Source organism: Terrapene carolina, unplaced genomic scaffold, assembly GCF_002925995.2.
Source record: "Terrapene carolina triunguis isolate 2854851 unplaced genomic scaffold, T_m_triunguis-2.0 Scaffold66, whole genome shotgun sequence".
NCBI lineage: Eukaryota > Metazoa > Chordata > Testudines > Emydidae > Terrapene > Terrapene triunguis.
Window position 1 is genome coordinate 52,675,833 of NW_020664417.1, and position 22,303 is coordinate 52,698,135.

Below are 22,303 nucleotides of genomic sequence, written 5' to 3' on the forward strand. Positions count from 1 at the left end.
CCAAGGTCTCTGCCCCCAAATATGATGGTCATTTGGACCCTGAGCATTTCAGCAAGACCCAACAGTCCAACACCTGGGAAAGAATACTCTGTAGGAACTCAGAGCCCTTCCCATCCAGCGTCACTGTTGCTCCAGAGCTGAAGAAAGTGTGGATGTTAAACTGTGTTCCTAAAACTAGGTTAGCATCAAAGTTGATTCACAGAAAATGATGTGAACAATATATATATATATATATATATATATATATATTTGTATTCACTTGTGCTCAAAAAAGGGGCAAATAGAAAGAGGCAAAATTAATCAGGAAATATTAACTTTAAATTTTTAAGAGGGTACCACAAGTGATGGAAGTTAAAAATGAAAAAGTATTTGACACTCTGTAAAAAATGTATAATAGACACATGTGTTTCCCCACAGTGACAATGCATCCCATATTTTTCATAGTGATATTATTATGATTGGTTATAGCATAATTATGATGCATTTTATGCAAGATAAATCATGTAAGGTATAATTGGAAAAGTTATGAATTGCTGAATATGATTATCCTATTTGTATGCATATTTCATTTTTATCTGAAGTTATGAATATTGACTATGTATCTGTATTTCAAATGTAGTTACACCTGGATAATGCCCACTAGACAAGATGCTTTCAGTCTAGATAGTGGGTGGGGAAGGGCCTATTCAGGGCAATGGGCCATTAGGAAAGAACAATAGGCCTTAGGAGAAGCTTATCTCCCACCTGGGGAACCTTCCTGAGAACGCTACAGACAGCCTCCAAGTAATGGCTGCTATGACTCTCTACAAGGACATGTGACCAGACCACATGTCTGTGGACTCCATCTTGGGATGTCAATATTTTTCCACAGACTGGTTTGGGAACCAAGCAAGTGCAGCTTGCCCCTTAAGGATCTGCAACCTGCTTGTATCATCTCTTACAGTGAGAATCTGCTAATTCATATCCAATCTACCTAGTATATTTGGCTTAGTTTGTGTTTTTTGTTTATATGCTAGGTAATCTGCTTTGATCTGTTTGCTATCCCTTAAATCTATCTTTTGTAGTTAATAAATTTGTTTTTGCTTTATCTAAACCAGTGAGTTGGAGTGAAGTGTGTGGGAAGCTTAGCTCAAGGGGCAAAGGCTATTGCATATTCCTCTCCACATTGAGGGAGGGGGCGAACTTTATGAGCTTACTCTTTATAGGTCCCTGTGCAGCGCAAGAGGGTATAATTTTTGCGTTTATACTCCAGAGGGGGTGCATGCCTGGGGAATTGCCTTAGCTGTAGCCTTTCCATTGTTGGTTCATTGCAGGGGCTGGACAGAGAGCCTGCATGTAACTGCAGCTGTGTGTGGCACTACCTGTATGAAGGCTGGTGTGTAAGTGTTTGCATGATTGGGATCTTACTGAAAGAAACAGTTCATTATCTATATAAAAATGAGGTTTCTGGTTTTGGTTGATATGTAAAATTAAATAGCAAATACTGCATATCACTTATCTTTTATATCAGATGATTTGTTGGAATCTGGCACTGGAAGCCAGCTAGTCACCTTATTGTTATGAAATCCATCTTTATGGCATAGGACACAGGGACAGACACAAAAGGTTGGAAGCATAGAAGCATATCTTCATAAGTACTAAACAGTCCCCATTGTTGGATGACCAGAGTGAATCATCATTTATGTAGGTTATATCAAAGTTCACAATCTTCAAGTCCTTTTTAAGGTACATGTAATTCAATTTGTTTAACGTTCGAGCAAAGGCATATTTAGATGCACAGCTATATGCTTCCCAACTGTAGACCTTCTCAAAGTGCATGTCAAAATATGGATTATCCTAAAAAAAAATGAAGAGAGAATGAAATTACTAGCTTTATAGGCACTGGAACAGCAACATTTATTGTTTTATGCTTAGCCACCTTGTAGTCTTTATCTCACTATAACGGATTCATAAAATATTAGCACTGGACTTCAGAAATATTTCCACAATCCATAGACATTCCTACAGGGGTGGTTCTTTTAAATTTTTACCAAGAATGCCCTAAAACAGTCTGTAATCAGGTATAACTCTCAATGATGTGAGCACGGGTTTCAGGATTTGTCCAAATGAACACACTACAACTTACGACAATTATAAGACACAATTTTAAAATGTACAGGACTGTAATATTGTCCAAAATGTACTGTATGAAGAGCACTTATCTCTTATTATAAATAAATTCCCCTATCAAATTAAGAGTATTGATTGCCTTCTTTGCTTATATTGCAGATTTCTAGGTTTACTGGCTCCTCTGCTTGCTTAATGCTAACAATGGCTTTAAAATGAAACCTGTTAAATTAAACTTTGTGAATGTCATTAGCTGTAGTTTATTATGAACATTTATCCTAATGTTAATGACTTTATGATTAAATGTTTTTTCATCAGAAATAAGACAGGCCTTGATCATACCCTCCTATGAAAAAAACGTGTGGGAGGAGGTTCTAGAATAGGAAATCTCTGGGAGGATTCCCTCAGGGATAGCTCCCTCACATCACTGCATTATGGGAGTGGAGTTCAGTGTAGCCATGCTATGAGCAAGTCCTTCTGGCTGCCATGGCTGTGGGAGCTCTGGGATGTGAAGAGAGGAAAGATAAATCAGCCCTAAACTGTTATTTTTTTGGCTTAAGCTGCATGGAGCCAGGAGGGGCTGGGAGTGGTTGGACATGTCCTCCACCCCCTACCCTAATTCACCCAGATTTATCATAAACACAGAGAGTGCATAAAGTACTCGAAGTATGGGAAGGGGGATGTGACTGACCCTCCCCCATCATGGGCATGAGGGGAGTATCATGTTCTTGTACCAGACATGGACGAGCTACACAGCTTGCATATACACACCAGATGTGTTCATCATAAAATCCTTTCAGGCTTTGCCAGGTATGGCTGAGATTTGTTTAAATAAGGTATTTTACATACACACACACACCTAGTGACTGAACAGTAAAATACAATGTAGCATTCCATTACATCTCCCCCTTTAAGTTCTACATGCCCACCATTTACAATATTTACACTATCACACTCTTTGATGTTCAATATGGATCAGTCTGTTAAGTATCTCTGAAATGTGTTAAATTTCTAATTACATGATCCGAACACATAACAACTCGGTCATCTAGCTAGTTGCAACGACTGTCTCTGGTCAGTTTGGAATCTGAGTGTTCTTCATGTTCTGCATCTGCCATTTGTAGAGTTTGTTCAGCTCATTGTTCTTTCTGAGGAACAAACTGTAGATGTTGACAGTTTTTGTTGAACTCTCCACTATTGGTCTCAATCACATATGATCGTGGCGCTGAATTATTTCTTTACAGCAGCTGGAGTTGTCCATCCCTTTTCTCCATCTAATTTGACAAAAACATGGTCGCCAGGTGGTAGATCTGGCAGTTCTCTAACCAAGTGATATCTGTTGTAAAAGTGTTCATAAGCTTTTTTAGCCTTTTTATCCTATTGGGCTACTTTCTTCATGTCTGGTCACGTTGGAGATAGAACTACTGCTCAAGTTTTGGAAAAGAACCTGAGTTGTCTTCCCATCAGGAGTTTTGCTGGACCGTATCCAGTAGCTGCTGTTGGCATTGGTCTGTTACTCAGAAGAACAAGGAATGGATCTTCCTGCTGTAGGATTTTCTTGGCTGTGTGTACAGCTTTCTTAGCATCTCCTTTTGCTTGTGGGTAATGTGGGCTGCTAATAATATGATCAAAATCATATTTCATTCAGAATGACTTACATTCTGCTGCAGTGAATTGTAGTCTGTTGTCTGTCATTAGTTTTTCTGGAATACAGAAGTGATCAAAAGATAATTTCAATTTCTCAGTAACACTGTGACATGTTATTTCTTTCAAGTGCATTATTTCTGTATACCTGGAAAAACAATCCACTCCAAACAGATAATGATGTCCTCTGAATTTGCATAAATCTGCATCTAGTCTCTTCCAAGGTCTCTTTGGCAGGTATGTTTGTATACTGTATGGTTCAGCATTGTCTTCTTCGTTGATTTGTACTGGATCTCATTTCAAAAGTCCCCTATTATCATATCCATCATCAATTTCTTTCAATTTCTTTCACTAGCCCATAAGGGCTGCCATATTGCAGCTGAGAAGGTTGTTGGTCTTTGATCCTAAGCACTCTGAACAATTGGAAAAAGGCAACCAGAGTGCCCATCTTTAAAAAAAGGGAAGAAGGAGAATCTGGGGAACTACAGACCGGTCAGCCTCACCTCAGTCCCTGGAAAAATCATGGAGCAGGTCCTCAAGGAATCCATTTTGCAGCATTTGGAGGAAAGGAAGGTGATCAGGAACAGTCAACATGGATTCACCAAGGGCAAGTCATGCCTGACCACCTGATTGCCTTCTGTGATGAGATAACTGGCTCTGTGGATATGGAGAAAGCGATGGACATCATATACCTTGACTTTAGCAAAGCTTTTGATATGGTCTCTCACAGTATTCTTGCCAGTAAGTTAAAGTATGGATTGGATGAATGGACTATAAGGTGGACAGAAAGCTGGCTAGATCATCGGGCTCAACGGGTAGTGCTCAACGGCTCAATGTCTAGTTGGCAGCCGGTATCAAGCGGAGTACCCCAGGGGTCAGTCTGGGGCTGGTTTTGTTCAACATCTTCATTAATCATCTGGATGATGGGATGGATTGCACCCTCAGCAAGTTCGCAGATGACACTAAGATGTGGGGAGAGGTAGATATGCTGGAGGGTAGGGATAGGGTCCAGAGTGACCTAGACAAATTGGAGGATTGGGCCAAAAGAAATCTGATGAGGTTCAATAAGGACAAGTGCAGAGTCCTGCACTTAGGCTGGAAGAATCCCATGCACTTCTACAGGCGGGGGACTGACTGGCTATGCGGCAGTTCTGCAGAAAAGGACCTGAAGATTACAGTGGATTAGAAGCTGTATATGAACAGTGTGCCCTTGTTGCCAAGAAGGCTAATGGCATATTGGGCTGCATTAGTAGGAGTATTGCCAGCAGATCGAGGGAAGTGATTATTCCCCTCTATTCGGCACTGGTGAGGCTACATCTGCAGTACTGCATCCAGGTTTGTGCTCCCCCACTACAGAAAGGATGTGGAAAAATTGGAGAGAGTCCAGCAGAGGGCAACGAAAATGATTAGGGGGCTGGAACACAAGACTTACGAGGAGAGGCTGAGGGAAATGGGGCTATTTAGTCTGCAGAAGAGAAGAGTGAGGGGGGATTTGATAGCAGCCTTCAACTACCTGAAGGGGGGTTCCAAAGAGGATGGAGCTCGGCTGTTCTCAGTGGTGGCAGATGGCAGAACAAGCAGCAATGGTTTCAAGTTGCAGTGGGGGAAGTCTAGGTTGGATATTAGGAAAAACTATTTCACCAGTGGTGAAGCACTGGAATAGGTTACCTAGGAAGGTGGTGGAATCTCCATCCTTAGAAGTTTTTAAAGCCTGGCTTGACAAAGCCCTGGTGGGGATGATTTAGCTGTGGTTGCTCCTGCTTTGAGCAGGGGGTTGGACTAGATGACCTCCTGATTTTCTATGAATGCATAGCTTTTATCTTTTTAAACTGTTTCTGTGATGAACTGGTACATGCAGTTTAGAATACCTCCAGGGCTACTCAGAGCTGTGTCTGGCGACTTAAGCTCTGGGAGGAGTTGAAGTGATTGTACATCCCTTCTGAGATGACTGTGACATCAGCTTCTGAGTCAGTTTTAAAGTCAATAGTCTTGCCCTGAATATTCAGTTTCACTCTCCAGGCAGGCTCTATGTCATCACAAGTGATAGATTCCAGAAACAATTACTTTTGATTGTCTATAATATGAATCAACTCCCTGACTGCTTTGGTGCAGCAAACAGACGCAAAATGTCCACATATTGTACAATTATTACACCATGTGCCTCAGCTGGAAATGCATCATCTCTTGGGATATGTCTTTTTCCACACTGTGATGGGTGTTCAACCCACAATTGCCCTGAAAAGGTTAATGAAGGCAAAGAAAGGGGTTAATTATTCCAACAGGCCACAGCTGAGGGGAATCAGGTGGCCAAGTAATCCCTTGAATGAGTAAAGGAGTCCAGGTCTGAGCTGGGCTGGACTTATAAAGATAGGAAATTGTAAGCAGTGGGGGCTGCTGAGAAAGGGCAGACACTCTCTGGGAATGGGGAGGAGTGTTTGGAGACTGCAGAGTGAGTAGGATGCAGTCATTTCCTGGGAAGAGGGAGAAGGGTTTTGGAGCTGGTAGACCCAGAGAGAGAAGGGGGACCAGTGGTTGGAAGCAGTCTAGGGAAGGTGCAGTGAGGGCTAGGAGAGGAAAGCTCAGGACTGCTGAGGTTGAGGGTCCCTGGACTGGAACCCAATGTAGAGGGCAGGCCTGGGTTCCCCTACCAGCTACTGGGGAGTGGCCAGGGCATTGGAGATGCTAGACAGACAGCAGGTCTGGAAAGACTATGAATTCCCTGGAAGGTGAGGATCTTAGTGACCTGGCTGGAGGGCTGAGTCATGATGAGGATGCCACGGTTCCTGGAGTGAGGTGGATCTGCAGAGGGAGAGGACGATGGGAGAGGCACCACCTGAAGAAAGTGCACCACCTGGCAGAACTAATCCCCAGGATGGCCAGCAGGAGGTGTCACTGTGTGAGTGGACCCTGTGACACATACCTTGTGCGTGTTAGCTGGAATTTATTCTTCTTAGACTGGGAGTTCTCTCTCCTTGCCACAGGGGTTTTATTATGATGCCTTTTAACACTCAAGTGTCTGTTATAGCTTCTAAGCTAGTTTCAGGCTTTTCAAGTTGCTCCTGCCTTTTGTTCTGTTTGACTAATTCTGACTGTTTTGCTATCTGTATAGCTGTGGCTAGGGTTAAATCTCTCTGCAGTTGTAGCTGCTGTGAAAGGTTTTTATCTGTTAACCCAATTACCAGTCTGTAATGGGGTCAGGACTCATCACCGCTGGTGCCTCCTGCTGGTTGCTCCAGGAATTAGCTCTTGTCAGCCGTGGAGCACCTTCTGCGCGTGGTGTCTCGCCCGTTGTCTGCTCTGCTGGTTTGGGACCCGCATTGTTCCCTGCTCAGAGGCATCTGCTTCAGGACACTACCCTCTGGCAGTGCCCACTACTCCATTCTCACCCCCTTTGGGGGGGGGGGGTTAACATCAGTCCTTCGGCTTGCACCTACCTCAGTGGCCAGCCACAACCCCAAAGTCTAGCCCCTCACCTCAGGGGCAAGTTGCAGTCTGTTTTGGCCACACTCTTCCGTGGCCAGGTGCAGTGCAAGGGGGGGGAAGGGAGGGACCCAGGCCCACCCGCTACTCTGGGTCCCGACCCAGGGACCCTGTAGTGGCAGCCTCTCTCTGCCCTCCTTCTCTCCCCTCCTGTCCACCTATCTTCCCTGGACCACTTCCCCTTTGGCCCCGTGCACCTTCTCGACCCTTTTTATCAGGGGCCGCAGCCTGGCAGGTAACTGGGCCAGAGCTCTCCTCTGCTCCCCTGAGCCTGCCCAGCACTGCTCTGTCCAAGGTGCTATCTCCTTAACTCAAAAACAACAAGGAGTCCGGTGGCACCTTAAAGACTAACAGATTTATTTGGGCATAAGTTTTCGTGGGTAAAAAAACCTCACTTCTTCAGATGCATGGAGTGAAAGTTACAGATACAGGCATTATGCAGGCATCTGTAACTTTCACTCCATGCATCTGAAGAAGTGAGGTTTTTTACCCACAAAAGCTTATGCCCAAATAAATCTGTTAGTCTTTAAGGTGCCACTGGATTCCTTGTTGTTTTTGTGGATACAGACTAACACGGCTACCCCCTGATACAACTCCTTACCTCAGGAGCCAGTCCTCCCCCTTGCTAGTCTCCTTTGCTAGGCAGGCTTTATATGGGGCCAACCCCGGTCCTGATTGGCTCTCCATAGGCCTTTGCTGATTGGCTGCTGGTCTGCGCAGCCTCTCTGGCTTGTTCCAGCCCTTTTTCTCATGGAGTGGGGCAGCCACCCCACTACACAGTCTATCTGATATTTTCACGTCTTGCCTTCCCTAAAATCAGTTTTCAAACAATGTACGCAGAGCTCTTATAAAACATTCAACATTTTCCCCTGGTTCTTGAATTCCCTGGTGAAAACATGCTCTTTCATAAACATTTCTATGAGGTATAGAGTATGCATCAAACATAGTCAGAACCCTTTCATAGTTATCTTTATGACTATTTTCAGTAAAGTCAAAGGACTTAAAGATATGCTCTGCTTGCTTCCCCATAGCATAAAATAAAGACAATAGCTGTATATCTCCAGTTTCTTGGTTCAGCTTGGTTGCCATGCAAAATCTTGCAAAATATTAATTCCAGTCTTTCCATTCTGAAGGTTTATCGAAGCTGAAGTTCTCTGGGGCATTGAAGAGTGGCACGTTGATGAGATCCTGAAACCTTTGTTGCTTTGTTTCTTCTGTTTGCAACCTTTGTAGCCTTTTCCCTTCTGTTTCTATTCTTAGTTTACTCCTGACACCTTGTCATGTTGTTCTGTATCAGATATGGACTGGCTGTACAGCTTGCCTTTAAACACAAGATATGTTCATCATAAGATCCCTTAATACTCTGCCAGGTATGGCTGAGGTTTGTTTAAAGGACAGATTACAAAGGATGAATATAGGCAAACAACACAGGAATGCAGGGGCAAGATTAGAAAGGCAAAAGCACAAAATGAGCTCAAACTAGCTAAGGGAATAAAGGGGAACAAGAAGACTTTTTATCAATATATTAGAAGCAAGAGGAAGACCAAAGACAGGGTAGGCCCACTGCTTAGTGAAGAGGGAGAAACAGTAACAGGAAACTTGGAAATGGCAGAGATGCTTAATGACTTCTTTGTTTCGGTCTTCACCGAGAAGTCTGAAGGAATGCCTATCCTAGTGAATGCTAATGGGAAGGGGGTAGGTTTAGCAGATAAAATAAAAAAAGAACAAGTTAAAAATCACTTAGAAAAGTTAGATGCCTGCAAGTCACCAGGGCCTGATGAAATGCATCCTAGAATACTCAAGGAGCTAATAGAGGAGGTATCTGAGCCTCTAGCTATTATCTTTGGAAAATCGTGGGAGACGGGAGAGATTCCAGAAGACTGGAAAAGGGCAAATATAGTGCCCATCTATAAAAAGGGAAATAAAAACAACCCAGGAAACTACAGACCAGTTAGTTTAACTTCTGTGCCAGGGAAGATAATGGAGCAAGTAATTAAGGAAATCATCTGCAAACACTTGGAAGGTGGTAAGGTGATAGGGAACAGCCAGCATGGATTTGTAAAGAACAAATCATGTCAAACCAATCTGATAGCTTTCTTCGATAGGATAACGAGTCTTGTGGATAAGGGAGAAGCTGTGGATGTGGTATACCTAGACTTTAGTAAGGCATTTGATACGGTCTCGCATGATATTCTTATCGACAAACTAGGCAAATACAATTTAGATGGGGCTACTATAAGGTGGGTGCATAACTGGCTGGATAACCGTACTCAGAGAGTTGTTATTAATGGTTCCCAATCCTGCTGGAAAGGCATAACGAGTGGGGTTCTGCAGGGGTCTGTTTTGGGACCGGCTCTGTTCAATATCTTCATTAACGACTTAGATATTGGTATAGAAAGTATGATTATTAAGTTTGCGGATGATACCAAACTGGGAGGGATTGCAACTGCTTTGGAGGACAGGGTCATAATTCAAAATGATCTGGACAAATTGGAGAAATGGTCTGAGTTAAACAGGATGAAGTTTAACAAAGACAAATGCAAAGTGCTCCACTTAGGAAGAAAAAATCAGTTTCACACATACAAAATGGGAAGAGACTGTCTAGGAAGGAGTACGGCAGAAAGGGATCTAGGGGTTATAGTGGACCACAAGCTAAATATGAGTCAACAGTGTGATGCTGTTGCAAAAAAAGCAAATGTGATTCTGGGATGTATTAACAGGTGTGTTGTGAGCAAGACACGAGAAGTCATTCTTCCGCTCTACTCTGCTCTGGTTAGGCCTCAGCTGGAGTATTGTGTCCAGTTCTGGGCACCGCATTTCAAGAAAGATGTGGAGAAATTGGAAAGGGTCCAGAGAAGAGCAACAAGAATGATTAAAGGTCTTGAGAACATGACCTATGAAGGAAGGCTGAAAGAATTGGGTTTGTTTAGTTTGGAAAAGAGAAGACTGAGAGGGGACATGATAGCAGTTTTCAGGTATCTAAAAGGGTGTCATAAGGAGGAGGGAGAAAACTTGTTCACCTTAGCCTCTGAGGATAGAACAAGAAGCAATGGGCTTAAACTGCAGCAAGGGAGGTCTAGGTTGGACATTAGGAAAAAGTTCCTAACTGTCAGGGTGGTTAAACACTGGAATAAATTGCCTAGGGAGGTTGTGGAATCTCCATCTCTGGAGATATTTAAGAGTAGGTTAGATAAATGTCTATCAGGGATGGTCTAGACAGTATTTGGTCCTGCCATGCGGGCAGGGGACTGGACTCGATGACCTCTCGAGGTCCCTTCCAGTCCTAGAATCTATGAATCTATGAATCTATGAAGTACTGTATTTCACACACAGAGCCATCTAGTGGCTGAACAGTATAATACAATTTAGCATTCCATTGAAGAGAGATAGGTGTGAAGAGGGACAATCTTTTGGGGGTGAATGATTCAGACCAAGATTTGTTTTTCTTGGAAGAAAATTGCACTGATTTTTCTTTGAGAACTCTGCATGAATTCATTTTTATGTAGAATTTATTGCTGTATTTGTACTTGGATTATATTCATTTGGCTGAATATCTATTAAAATCTTGTATTGTAAATGCAATAAGGTATTTTCCTCAATGCACCTTCATCTTCTGTAAAATTGAATTTAATTCTGTCTCTGGGTTTGTTCTGATGTCTGTTTTTACTGCCAATTTTGCCCCTTCCATAATTACACATGAATTACTACTGTGATTTGAATCCTTTAGCCGCAGGTCCAGTGATTAGGGCACTAGGCTAGGACTTGGAAATTAAACCTGGATCTCCCTAGTCTGCCACACACTTTGTGTGTGATCTTGGGCAAGTCACTTAGCTTCTCTGTGCCTCAGTTCTGTATCTTAAAATGGGGATAATAGTACTTCCCCAACTTACTGGGGTGTTGTGAAGATAAATACATTAAAAGATTGGCAGGTGCTCAGATTAGTGATGAGGGCTGTATAAGTATCAAAGATATATAGATCCTGTTTACTTTACTTGGTTCCTCTGAATGTTTTTCATGAGTAATGTGAGCAAGAGTTGGTCCCAAATATTTCAAGATTGCAGTTCATGGGAATGCAGTTGCTAGCTCCATGTTTTTGGGTCCACCTCTTTTTCATTATATCTGTGGGGGTTTTCATGGGAAAGCTCCAGTGTAATAAAATAGTGTGTGGTCACTACATCTATTTAAAAAGAGTAAATCATTAAAAGTTAAGTGTCTTAGGCCTTGTTTAGGTGCACATGGACTTAATCTTTTTAAAGTGATTTAGTTAAACCAGTGCAAGTTTGTATATAAACACTATTTTAGTTTTTTTAATTTTGAAAAAGCAAGATTAAATCAACAGATTTGTTAGTTAAAGGTCCATGTTCCCACTCCATATCTATAGGTGCAGGCTCCCTTATGTGCACATAAATTTGTGCCACTTACTTCTCCACTCTGCAACACTTGGGAATGTTCAGGGACTAGGCATGGTCTGGGGATTCCCTGGCAGCACAGCAGTAGGCAGATGCTCTTGCATCCTGAAGATCTGCTGAGAGCCATGGGGACCTCAGAATTTGTGAGCTAAGGGGGCAGAATCCCCAGCTGCTGCTTCCACTGATAGGAATAATTTTGTCCCCACATTCTGCAGAATTTATATAAAGTTCTGCAAGTTGAAACTCTGGAATTTTCCTCATCTTTACTCAGGTTATTCCAAGTTCAAATATCCTGCCCTCAGTTATATGTAAGCAACTCAACTGAAGACATTGAGTTAAATTTTCCTTTTAGTTACACCAATGTTAATCTACTGAATTACTCCAGATTTACACTGGTGTAGTTGAGGTCAAAAAGTGACTTGGAAAATCTCTATTACGAGGTCCGGCTGTAGGCACCAGCAAAGCAAGCATGTGCTTGGGGCGGCACAATTCTAGGGGCGGCATTCCAGCCTTTTTTTTTTTTTTTTTTGCTTGGAGCGGCAAAAAACCTAGAGCCGGCTCTGTCTATTACTACAATGACATACAAGCAAGAAATAGGCCATCTTGACTCTCATATCTAAGCTGAGTTTACAGAACTGACAAAAAAAATTATTGTAAGCAGAGCAAATGTGATCTGGAGTCTCTGACAAATGATAACTCTGTATCCCCATTATGCCATCTTTTTTTTTTCTTTTACTGAATCTCTTTTCTTAGTAGAACTGCACCTCATCTGTTGTGTCACAAATTGTAACATAAATGCATTGTGTTAATAGAAACTTACAATAAAATACAGCACTTACAGTGTCTGCTTCTTTTCCATCAATCATCTCCAGATCTTTCAAAAACCACTTTTCAGCCATTTCATATTTCTCATCCAGATCTATTCTAAAGTGTTTCACCATAGATATTTCTACTTCTCCACCTTTAGTCACTGCAAGACAAAAAACTAGTTTACTCAGACAATTGCTTTCCAAAATATCTGAAAATGAAATACTTCATCAAGCTGCATTTTAAACAATAGTTTAAAAACTAGAGCTATATGAAACTTGATGGGTTTGTTTGCACAGCGAGCAGAATTTAGCCCAATGTTTGCAGCCCATAAAGTCTATTTGCTTTTAATAGATTCTTTTTTTCACCCTAACCCAGCCTGTAAAGGCGAATCTTGTTTGTGGGAAAGCTTTGTTGTTGGGTTTACTAAAGAATACACTCATTAAGGCCCTGATCCTGCCTTTAGATCTGTGCAAGTAGATCCTCATGTGTCCGGAATCCTACTTACTTCAGTTGTGCACCATGCACATGCAAAGGTCCACTGAGTTGATGGACTGTGACCAAAATCAGTTCTGAGTCTGTGCATTTACATTAATGTTTGTATACTTCCCATGAATGGAAGATCTGTGTTTTCCTATAAAATATTAATATAATACAAAACAAAAATAACATGTAGTATTTAAGAAATACTACTTGAAGTTCCAACTTGTCTGTGATTATCTTCTGCTAATAGGGAGTAAGTGAAGAAAGGATAGAAGGATAGAAAAACTCATCATAATCCGCATCAATATTAATTAATTGCGTTAAGCACTGAAAAGGAGATCAGTATTGTGGATTATGCATGCGAATTAGTGGGGGAAACACTGGAATTTGAACACCTATATTAGGTAGGTTTATTTTATTTTCTCTTTTTTAATTGTCAGATGGTGTCTATGGCTTCATACAGAGATTTGTAACTCTGGCACCCTTCTGAGAAGTGGTACACCTCTGACCTAACGGCCTGCTTCTTCAGCATAGTACTCCAAAACTATTCTTCCCCTGCGGCTGCAGCCTGACCTCACCACTAGACATCATCACATACCCTCTGGGGGAGTGGTCTGGTCTGAGAGTAGAAAGCTGTAGAAAAAGCTGTAGAAGACCAGTATTAGAGGCACAGCATGTTTTTAAAATGGAATTCCTGGACATCATCTGGCAATAACTTCTTCCTGTCCAAATTTCTTTTGCCCTGCCTTGTTAGCAAGAAATTAGTAGTCCCTGTGGAGGAAGCTTTATGCTTTTTTGTCAATCATTTTACTGTACTTAAAAAAATAATAGAAACAGATTTAAAATAAAAACAAGTGTTGGGCCTGATCTTGCAAATTCTTGCTAAAGTGTATAACTCCATTTACAGAAGAGGGATTACTCCTATAAGAATTACTCCCATGTGCAAGGGTTTACTGGGTTAATCCCGTATTTCATCCTGAAATACAGAGACAAACAAACCCAAAACAACAAATACACTGGATATAGTTTTTCCTGCAAATGCACAGTAAAACGGGGTGGCTTGCTTTTTTTTCTTCCTGGCCCTGTCTGTTGGGAAACCCAACTAATTACTGCTTTTTCTAGTGCTAGGCTCTAGACTCCAACTAGGAGTTGAAATCATATGACATCTGAGAAGAACATGTGTTAAGAAACAGCCCTAGAAATAGTGAAGTCCTAGCTCATCTAAAATATGTCCTCACTTCTTTGGTAATTTAGGTTATCCAAGTTCCTATTCCTTATATTCCCGTGACAAAAATTGTATAACATCAGCATTTCTCAGATTTCCCATTTAATTTAGGTTTGAAATTTCTTCTTGGGGGAGAGGAGAGACATTATAGTGCCTTGGATTGTTTAAATTGTTTCCTGGGGTGTTTTACAGAAGAAAAAGAAATGCAGTTTGGGGATGCTTGTATTTTCCAATGGAAGATATTAAGATGTCATTGCAATCCCTCCTAACCACATCAAAACGCAGTTGCTAAAAATGGCTAGACATCTCTACATTTCAGTTTTGCCACTAATTGGGTTGATTAGTGATTCAACATAGGGGAGTATATAATATCCTCATTCCAGACTTTTACCATTTGCCAATATGAAAGTGAAGAGAGACAATATTGGGAATATGGCATGGAAATAGCAGCATTTATCTACCCACATTGTGGTTTTATTGTAGTATAGCTTTAAACGGGATAGTCTCCTAAAGGTTTCTGTTTGCATCTATGCAAATATTTGGTTATTTACAATATTTTCTCTTTCTTACAAGCTATTGACAGGCATAATACAGGTTAACCAGGAAGAATAAATTGAGACTACTATTGAAAGGATAAGATTTTAGTTAGAATGTTTTGATCTTACACTAATTGTGCTGCTAGAATATATACTTGTCACTTGTGAAGAATTAGAAAACATTTGTCTGTATTTAAAGGATATTAAAACAGTAACAATTTTGTTTTAAAAGATTTCATGCCTGATATTTGTACATCTTCTAAATGCACAAAAATGCCAACCTGTTTTCAGGGTTCACAGAATTTTTTAAAATAGAAAAGTCAGTAAAAAGTAAAACAAATTTGGGCTCCTTTTCTCTTAATCCCTTATGGATACTGCACAAAGCCATCACCCATTCTGACCTTATATGATATAACTGGGAGGCTCTATTCAAGAAACTTCCAGGATTAGAAAGAGCTGTTTAGGTCAGGATTAAGGACTATATCCTGCAAAGTGCTGAGCAACTTGAACTCCCAGTGACTACAGTAGGAATTGGAGGATGCTCACCAACTTTCAGGATCAGATTTACTCTGTGCCCACCACTTACCCAACTATGTTAGAGTGGGGGGTTTTCTCTCTCTCACACACATGCACACACACACTCACTCTCCATTCTTAAATTTCAGTATATTTTCCATTATGTCTGCAGAGATTCTCCATTAGGTGAATTTGTTTAGATGATTTCTTCACTGGTTTGTTCTTTTTATTCTGTGGAAACAACACCCAAATATTTCAGAAGGTGCTTTTGCTCTCTTTTCCCTTTGAATGTTCCATAACATAACTTTAATCTGATTTTTAAAAAATTGATATTTGTCATAGTTGTACAAACCTATCAACCTTCACAAAAATTCCTGAAGCCCATATGTAGCACATGGTTTGAACCTCAAGAACAAAAAGGGAGTAGAAAGTAATGTTCACTTCTACCTACTAATCATAATATTTATAAATTCCCTAATTCTGAACAGCTTTCAGTGGTATAAAAACAATACAATTTCATTGATTTCTAAATGTATTTTACTAGGTGATATTTGTCAATGCCTATTTAATAAAGTTATATAGCAGACACATTTGAAATGAATTTTTTTGTAAATATTCTAGTAATAAGGTTGTGCCACCGTGAACAATCTTACTTTATTATAGTAATGAACATTCACAATCCTTTGGCTTAAACAAAGATGTACTTCAGGCAATGAATAACAAGAAACTATACTTAAACACAATGAGGGGATGGGGACTGCAAACACTCTAAAAAAAGAGGAAGAGAACAAATGTTTACTGAAGAATGTTATGGTTATTATAAAAATACAATTAGTATTATAAAATAGCAGTCTTTTAAAGGCAATTAGCTACACAAAATATGCTTGCAAATTGTGAATAGTTTTCTAACATTTTGTATTGGCTATCTCATTTCTTTGTGTATTATAAACAACTATGTATCTGGTGCTTTTCAGAACTGGTCTGAAGTAGGAAAAAATGCATACTCTTTTCCAACCCTATTTTCAACTTCCTAAATATGTTGGCTACAACTTTCCAAAAGTGCAGGGATTCTGAGCAATGCAGTAGGTTTCACCCTGTAGACAAGGAAATGCCCCGAACTAGATACAAATGAGAAACACAGAGACACTTCAGACAAGGCTAATGGTTTCAGACTCCTCTTGCTTTATGCATGTCCACATTTGAAGACTGCAAAGGAACTGCTTGATTGAGACTGACAGCAGAGACAGCAATCTGGCAACATACTGGCCTGTCCCAAAAGATTCCAACCCATTTAATGCCATTAACTACAGCGGGAGGAAGTGTTGCAGTTTAGTTGCTCGCCACTTATTTCAAATACAATCTCGCATTATAGGCTCCGCTACTTTTTATTCAGGCAACATTCCCATTGAAGTCAATGGGAGTTATGCCCGCATTTAATCGTGCGGGATCAAGCCCTATATATATTATTGCCCAACATCATAGGACCAAATTCTTCACTGATTTACCTTTTTCTTGTTCAAACCATTTATTTCAGTGGCGATGCCCTGCTATAACACAGGGCGGCAAATTTTACTCTCCCCCTTCTCTTCTCGCTGTGTGAACAGTTTGTATCCAATCTCAGCGATGCATTTGGAAAACGCATGTGGCTAAGGGGCTATCCAGTTACTGTTCTATACTGTCACTCGCTTTATTACCACACACAATGTGCTTGGGCCAGAGGCTATTCCTAAACATCCTCATGTGGAAATCTAGGATCCTTCTTACTATGCAATTATAATCTGTTGCACATACTGTGAATTAATGAACGCGACGCTTTAAGCCTTCCATTTAACAACGGAAGATCCTTCAGACAATGGACAGCGGCGCAGGCACGATCGTAAAATGTAGGCTATTCGTGTCAACAGCCAACATAAAGGAACGAGGCCCCAGATATCCGTCTCCTCGGGTTTAAGGTTAGGAGTCTGGCGCGCAGCGGAGCAAAGGTAGCTGTCAGTTACACTTCACCAAGAAGAGAGCCACAAGGTCTCACGCACGAGACTTCTGTGCCATCTTCTTTGCTTGTATCTACACTTGGTTTAATATCGAAACAAGCGCCCTGCGTTTGTTTCAATTACACTAGGCCAAAGGCTAAGTTGGACGCAGGATCGTTAGTTAAAAACCTTTCTGAGAGGAGCAGCACTTCCTAAGAGTCCAGTACACCGGCGTCCCCTCCCACCCACCCTGCTATTCCCACCACGGGACAAGTCTCTGCTCTAAGGGCAGTTGTCCAGACCGCCACGGGGAAAGAACTTGCATTAGAGCCCTTTGAATGCAACTTCAAAATAATTCATCAGTCTAGTACCATGCACATTCCACATGCAAGTAGCCCAGGATCCGCGAAACGGGAAGGTGCAAGGTCGGGTGCCAGGCCAGCGTGCTGCAGGAAGACTCCCCTGAGTCACAAAACTAGGGCAAACGTCCCCCTCCAGCGCCTGGCACCGTTGCCATCAATATAAGAGCCTGATGTGCAATGCAGATGTTGGAATGCACCTAGTGACCAATGCAAATCAGGGCCCGAGCTGGGCCCGCAGCAGGACCCAGCATCGTTTGCAGGCTCGCTGGGAGCCCGGAGCCCGGACGCGAGTGGGAGAGGGCGAGCCCGCCGCTTGCTCGCAGGGCGCGGGGCTCCTTCCTAGAGACCGATACACCTGCCCCCGCCGCCCCTGCGTTACCTGCGGCACAGAGGTAAAACGTGTCGTGGGCTGAGCACTCGATCTCTATGAACTCCCGCAGGCTCTGCCCCAGGGGGTGAAACAGCTTCTTTTGCAAGTCCTCCTTCACCAGCGAGGACATTTCCTTCGCGGCAGGCAAGGCTGATGGCGACTCTCTCTCTCTCTCTCTCTGGGTCCCTTGCTGCCCCGTTTCGCGGCTCCCGAGCAGGTGCCCGGGGGTCTCGGTCTCTGCAGGCACCCCGATCAGGCCTCAGACAAACCTCCAACTTCCCAGCCTCCTGACAGGAGCAGCCGCCTGCCGCCACTCGCGCCCAGCACTGACTCTCTGCGGCTTGTCCGGAGTTTGGTGGTGGTGGGGGCATACTCGTGCATATGGGTGCGGCAGACATATATAGCCCCCGGGCTGTTACCCTGCACAGGCATTTTTAATATCAAACCTTCAAGAAAGCCCCACGACCTCGGTTTGATTCCATTATACCCATCAGTTAACAGCTGACTGGAGGTATCGATTGGGATCATCTTCCATTAAGAATATTACCACTGGCAAGAGGAAAGGCAGAAGCAGGGCTATCTACCCACATTTTCCCTCCCTCCTCTCCTACAGTAGCGCGGCTGCCGAACACTTAACTTTCCCCACAGGTCTGCGTGCATTGCTTCAGAGCAAAGTGCCAGCCAGCTCTTGGCTCCAGACCGAAAAGTAGCTTCAGCATTAGTCCAAATCCAGATTTTCATCAGGGTGAATCTGGCCTATTGTTTGGCAATCTGATCCTCCAAACTGACCCCTTCCTTGTCACACAAGGCGTTTGCAGCAATCACTGCGGTGTCTTGTGAGACACCTTTTCAAGTTCTCACACCCATCTCCTCCTTCCCTTGTCTTCAAAATTAAATCAGATCTCATGTCCAAAAAAAAGGTGTGACAAATCTGTCATTATCAACCTCTGTTTGCAGAGGTTATAAACTTCTTTGTAGGCTAATTTCAATTTAAAGGTGTCATGGATTTTTAATAGCAATTTGAATAGATGGTTTTGCTCCGATATGATGCTTTGCTGATCTAGCAATGAAAAAAAATCTACTTTTAATGAACTAACGGCTCTATTGTCCCGTCAGTAATATGCACGTGTGAAACTCTCATTTAATGGTACAACTTATATGAAGCTGTTCAGTCATTACTTTTGCACAGTATGGTAAGTGGCATGCAGAGAAACGTGTCGCTGAGAAGACATGGCAAAGTATTTTTTATTTGGAAGCAGGGAGTTTTACTTGAGATTTGCAAAGCTCTGAAGGCATGTTGCAAACTGATCAGGTCTGCCCTATCTGTTGTCCTTGAGAACAGCGGGAGTCGCCGGGACAATTGAACAAACTAAAAGGTAGACCATTACAATCAAACAAAAGCTACAGTTCTTTATACAGCCGTGGCAACCTGTACAATCTACTTCTTCAGGAGGCTATCAAGTCAAATAGTTAACAAAACTTTTTAAAGAGATTGGACAGCTTTATGACCAGTAATAATATCTGCCATTATGAGATAGCTATACCTCATGCTTCAATAAACTGATTAGCTGCTTGAGCTGAGAAAGAATCTGCCTGTCCTCATGTAACACTATTCAGGATTGGCCAGATGCATTTTGGGGGGAAAGAGGAAGCCATCCTCTGAAGTGTTAAATACCCCCTTGGAAGCAGAATACATAACAGGTATGGCTATGCTTATAACCTATGGTTAACTATGCTTGTCACCCAGCAGATGTTTCCATAAGGTTCCTCAGCAGTACAGTATCCCTTAATTTCAAAACTTGCAATAGACTGTTCCAATCTTTGATTTTCTTCCATTCTTAGATGCCTGTAGCAGCTGGCTGTTGCAATTATTTCTGTTTTCATATCACATCCATCAACATGGTATTTAAGCGCTTCATTTATTTTTCATTTCTTGTATTCTCACCCAAATCATTTCACTACTTACAGCCAATTTTTATCTCACTGCCTTAGTAAATAATTTCCTTACAAAGGATCATCTCCCCCTCCCCCACTTCTTCTTCCCTGTACATAGATTGTACCTATGGATGTTAATTTAACATTTTTCAACTTTGAAAACTCAATGGCAACATTTGCATTTACTTCTTTTCTTAAATGAAGTCAGTTCTTTAGCTGCCATATTTATGGATCACATTTAAACTTTTAACTTGCCAAGTGACTGTCCTCTTTCACTGTCTGAATCACGTTGGTGCTGCTTCTTGTCAACACATCTTTGTTGCCTGGTGGGAGAGGCTTAGCTCTTCTTCCCTGTCCACTGAGGCTTTAATTTTAGTTTGTAAAATAATGTTGATTGCAACAGCTTCTCTCTTCTGCAGGGTTTGTTGTGTTTCTAATGTCACTAACTATTGCAAGGAAAAATGACACTAGAGTGTGATCTCAATTAGTATGATATAAATTCATAGTAATACCACTGATTTTTGTCTCTGGCCTATGGACTCCTGCAATGAGGATCTTGCAGGTGAGTTATGAAGCTGAAGAATATTTTTCCAAAAATTGTTTTGTTTTTATTACTAATATTCCGTAGCATCATAGATATACTTGGTGGTTCACTGACATGACATAAGATGTAGTCACTAACTTATAGGTTTTTACATTCTCAGAGCCTAATTCTTCCGTGTTTGTGAGCAGCAGGTCAAGAAGAGCTCTGCCCCTAGTTGGTTCCTCCAGCACTTGCACCAGGAAATTGTCCCCTACACTTTCCAAAAACTTCCTGGATTGGAAGGTTTAGGTTTGATCTGTTCCTTCCACATTTTTTAAAATATATTTGTGAGTCTTAAGTTTACAGTATATTTCTGCAATATCAGGAATAAGGCCCGACAACTGCACCTGCTCAGTCTCCTGATGCCCTAAAAAGCTGGGCCATATTAGCCAGGCTCGCTGACAAACTGCCCCTCCTGATTGGCTGAGGAAGCTAGCAGGCCTGTTCTTAAACCCTGCAGTAGCTTGCTGGCTGGCTGTTCAATGTACATGCTGTGGAGTCTCTGTTTGCTGGTGCTTGCCTTGCTTCTGCCCTGTACCTAGCATTGACCCTGACCTCCACCTGGCCTTGTTCTAGTCCTCCTGTTCCAGCCTCAGAACTAGCCCTGCTCCTGCCCTCCCAGACTCCAGATAATCTGGTTCTGATCTTTGATTCTGATTCCTGGCTGGCTCTGACTCTGCTTTGATCCTTGGCTCTGGCATTTGGACTCTGACTCTGGGTCTGACTCCTGCTCTGACCACTAGGCCAGATCACCCATGACCTGGTCTCCTGGTATGCTACTGATTCAAAACATTAAACTGGATTAATTTTGAACAAACAATTCTTACACCCAGATCCTCGGTTACAGCTGAGGAGCACAGCATAGTTTAGGAGGAGTGCGAAGGTGGTGGCTTCTATGCCACCCTGATCCTAGGCCAGATCCTATGTTAGGCCAGACCCTGACATAACTTAGAGATGCCTACGGCTGGTGTGGGCAGCTGGGGATAAGCAGGGCATAAGGGTGCTCAGTTCCCTGGCCATGACTCCTCTGCTGGGATGGGTTGGTGTAAGAGAGCCATGAATACTTGATCTTGACCATCTGAGGATGCCCCTACACTGGAATAATTGGTAGGCCAGTTCTATGCGCGGACTCTGCCAGGTTAGTGCTTAGACTGTAAACTCCTCTTGGTAAGGGAGTCTCTGTCTATGTCTTTCTAGGTATTTACACAGAATTAACACAAAATGGCTCCTGCCATAATGTGGGCACTATGAGATGAGGATATAATAATAATTAATAACTTACAACTGAAAATACCTTAGCTATGCTGCTTTCAGAAATAATTGCACTGACTTGACCTGACTTCAGTGGAGTTACTTTATTCGCACCACTGTGAGAAGGGACTCAAGTCCCCCTATTTCACTGGCAGTCTTTTCTGCATAAAGACTGCAGAAGGTATTGATAGTAAGATTAATAAACACATTGCTTTTATTTCAAAATATTAAAAGGACTTAGCTTAAAAAAAATCTGTTTTTTAGTTTAGATCTTGTCAAGAGTTTCAAAAATGTTCGACACTATACAAATAATGAAACGGTTTGTATATTTTTTTTTAAATGCTCTGTGATGACAATTTGCATGGCTTTGTTCTCAGCCAGGCAGAATTTCAAATATCTGAGATATTAATTAAGCCATCAGATATGGGGCTTGCAAATGCATAATAAATATGCAATATTGCACAGTGAGATTTTGTGTAGTGAACTTCTTAAAAGTTACAAATGCAGCTGCTATCTGTTCATACACTGTCTTGCACACTGACAAAATTCTCCTAACAGATTTGCATTGTGAAACTTTACTTTGATTATCTGTTCTCTTTGCATGCACAGAACTTCCCTAGCATATA

General features: G+C 41.9%; 1 protein-coding gene across 1 annotated transcript; it reads right to left on the reverse strand.

Moving 5' to 3' along the window:
• Positions 1-1,572: 1,572 nt before the first annotated feature.
• EXOC1L (exocyst complex component 1 like) lies at positions 1,573-18,038 on the reverse strand. Its single transcript, XM_024193141.1, has 3 exons — positions 17,918-18,038; positions 12,479-12,609; positions 1,573-1,836 (listed from the first exon to the last, which is right to left on the reverse strand). Exons 1-3 carry the CDS (start codon positions 18,036-18,038, stop codon positions 1,573-1,575), a joined length of 516 nt encoding a protein of 171 aa, XP_024048909.1.
• Between the last annotated feature and the right edge of the window lie 4,265 nt (positions 18,039-22,303).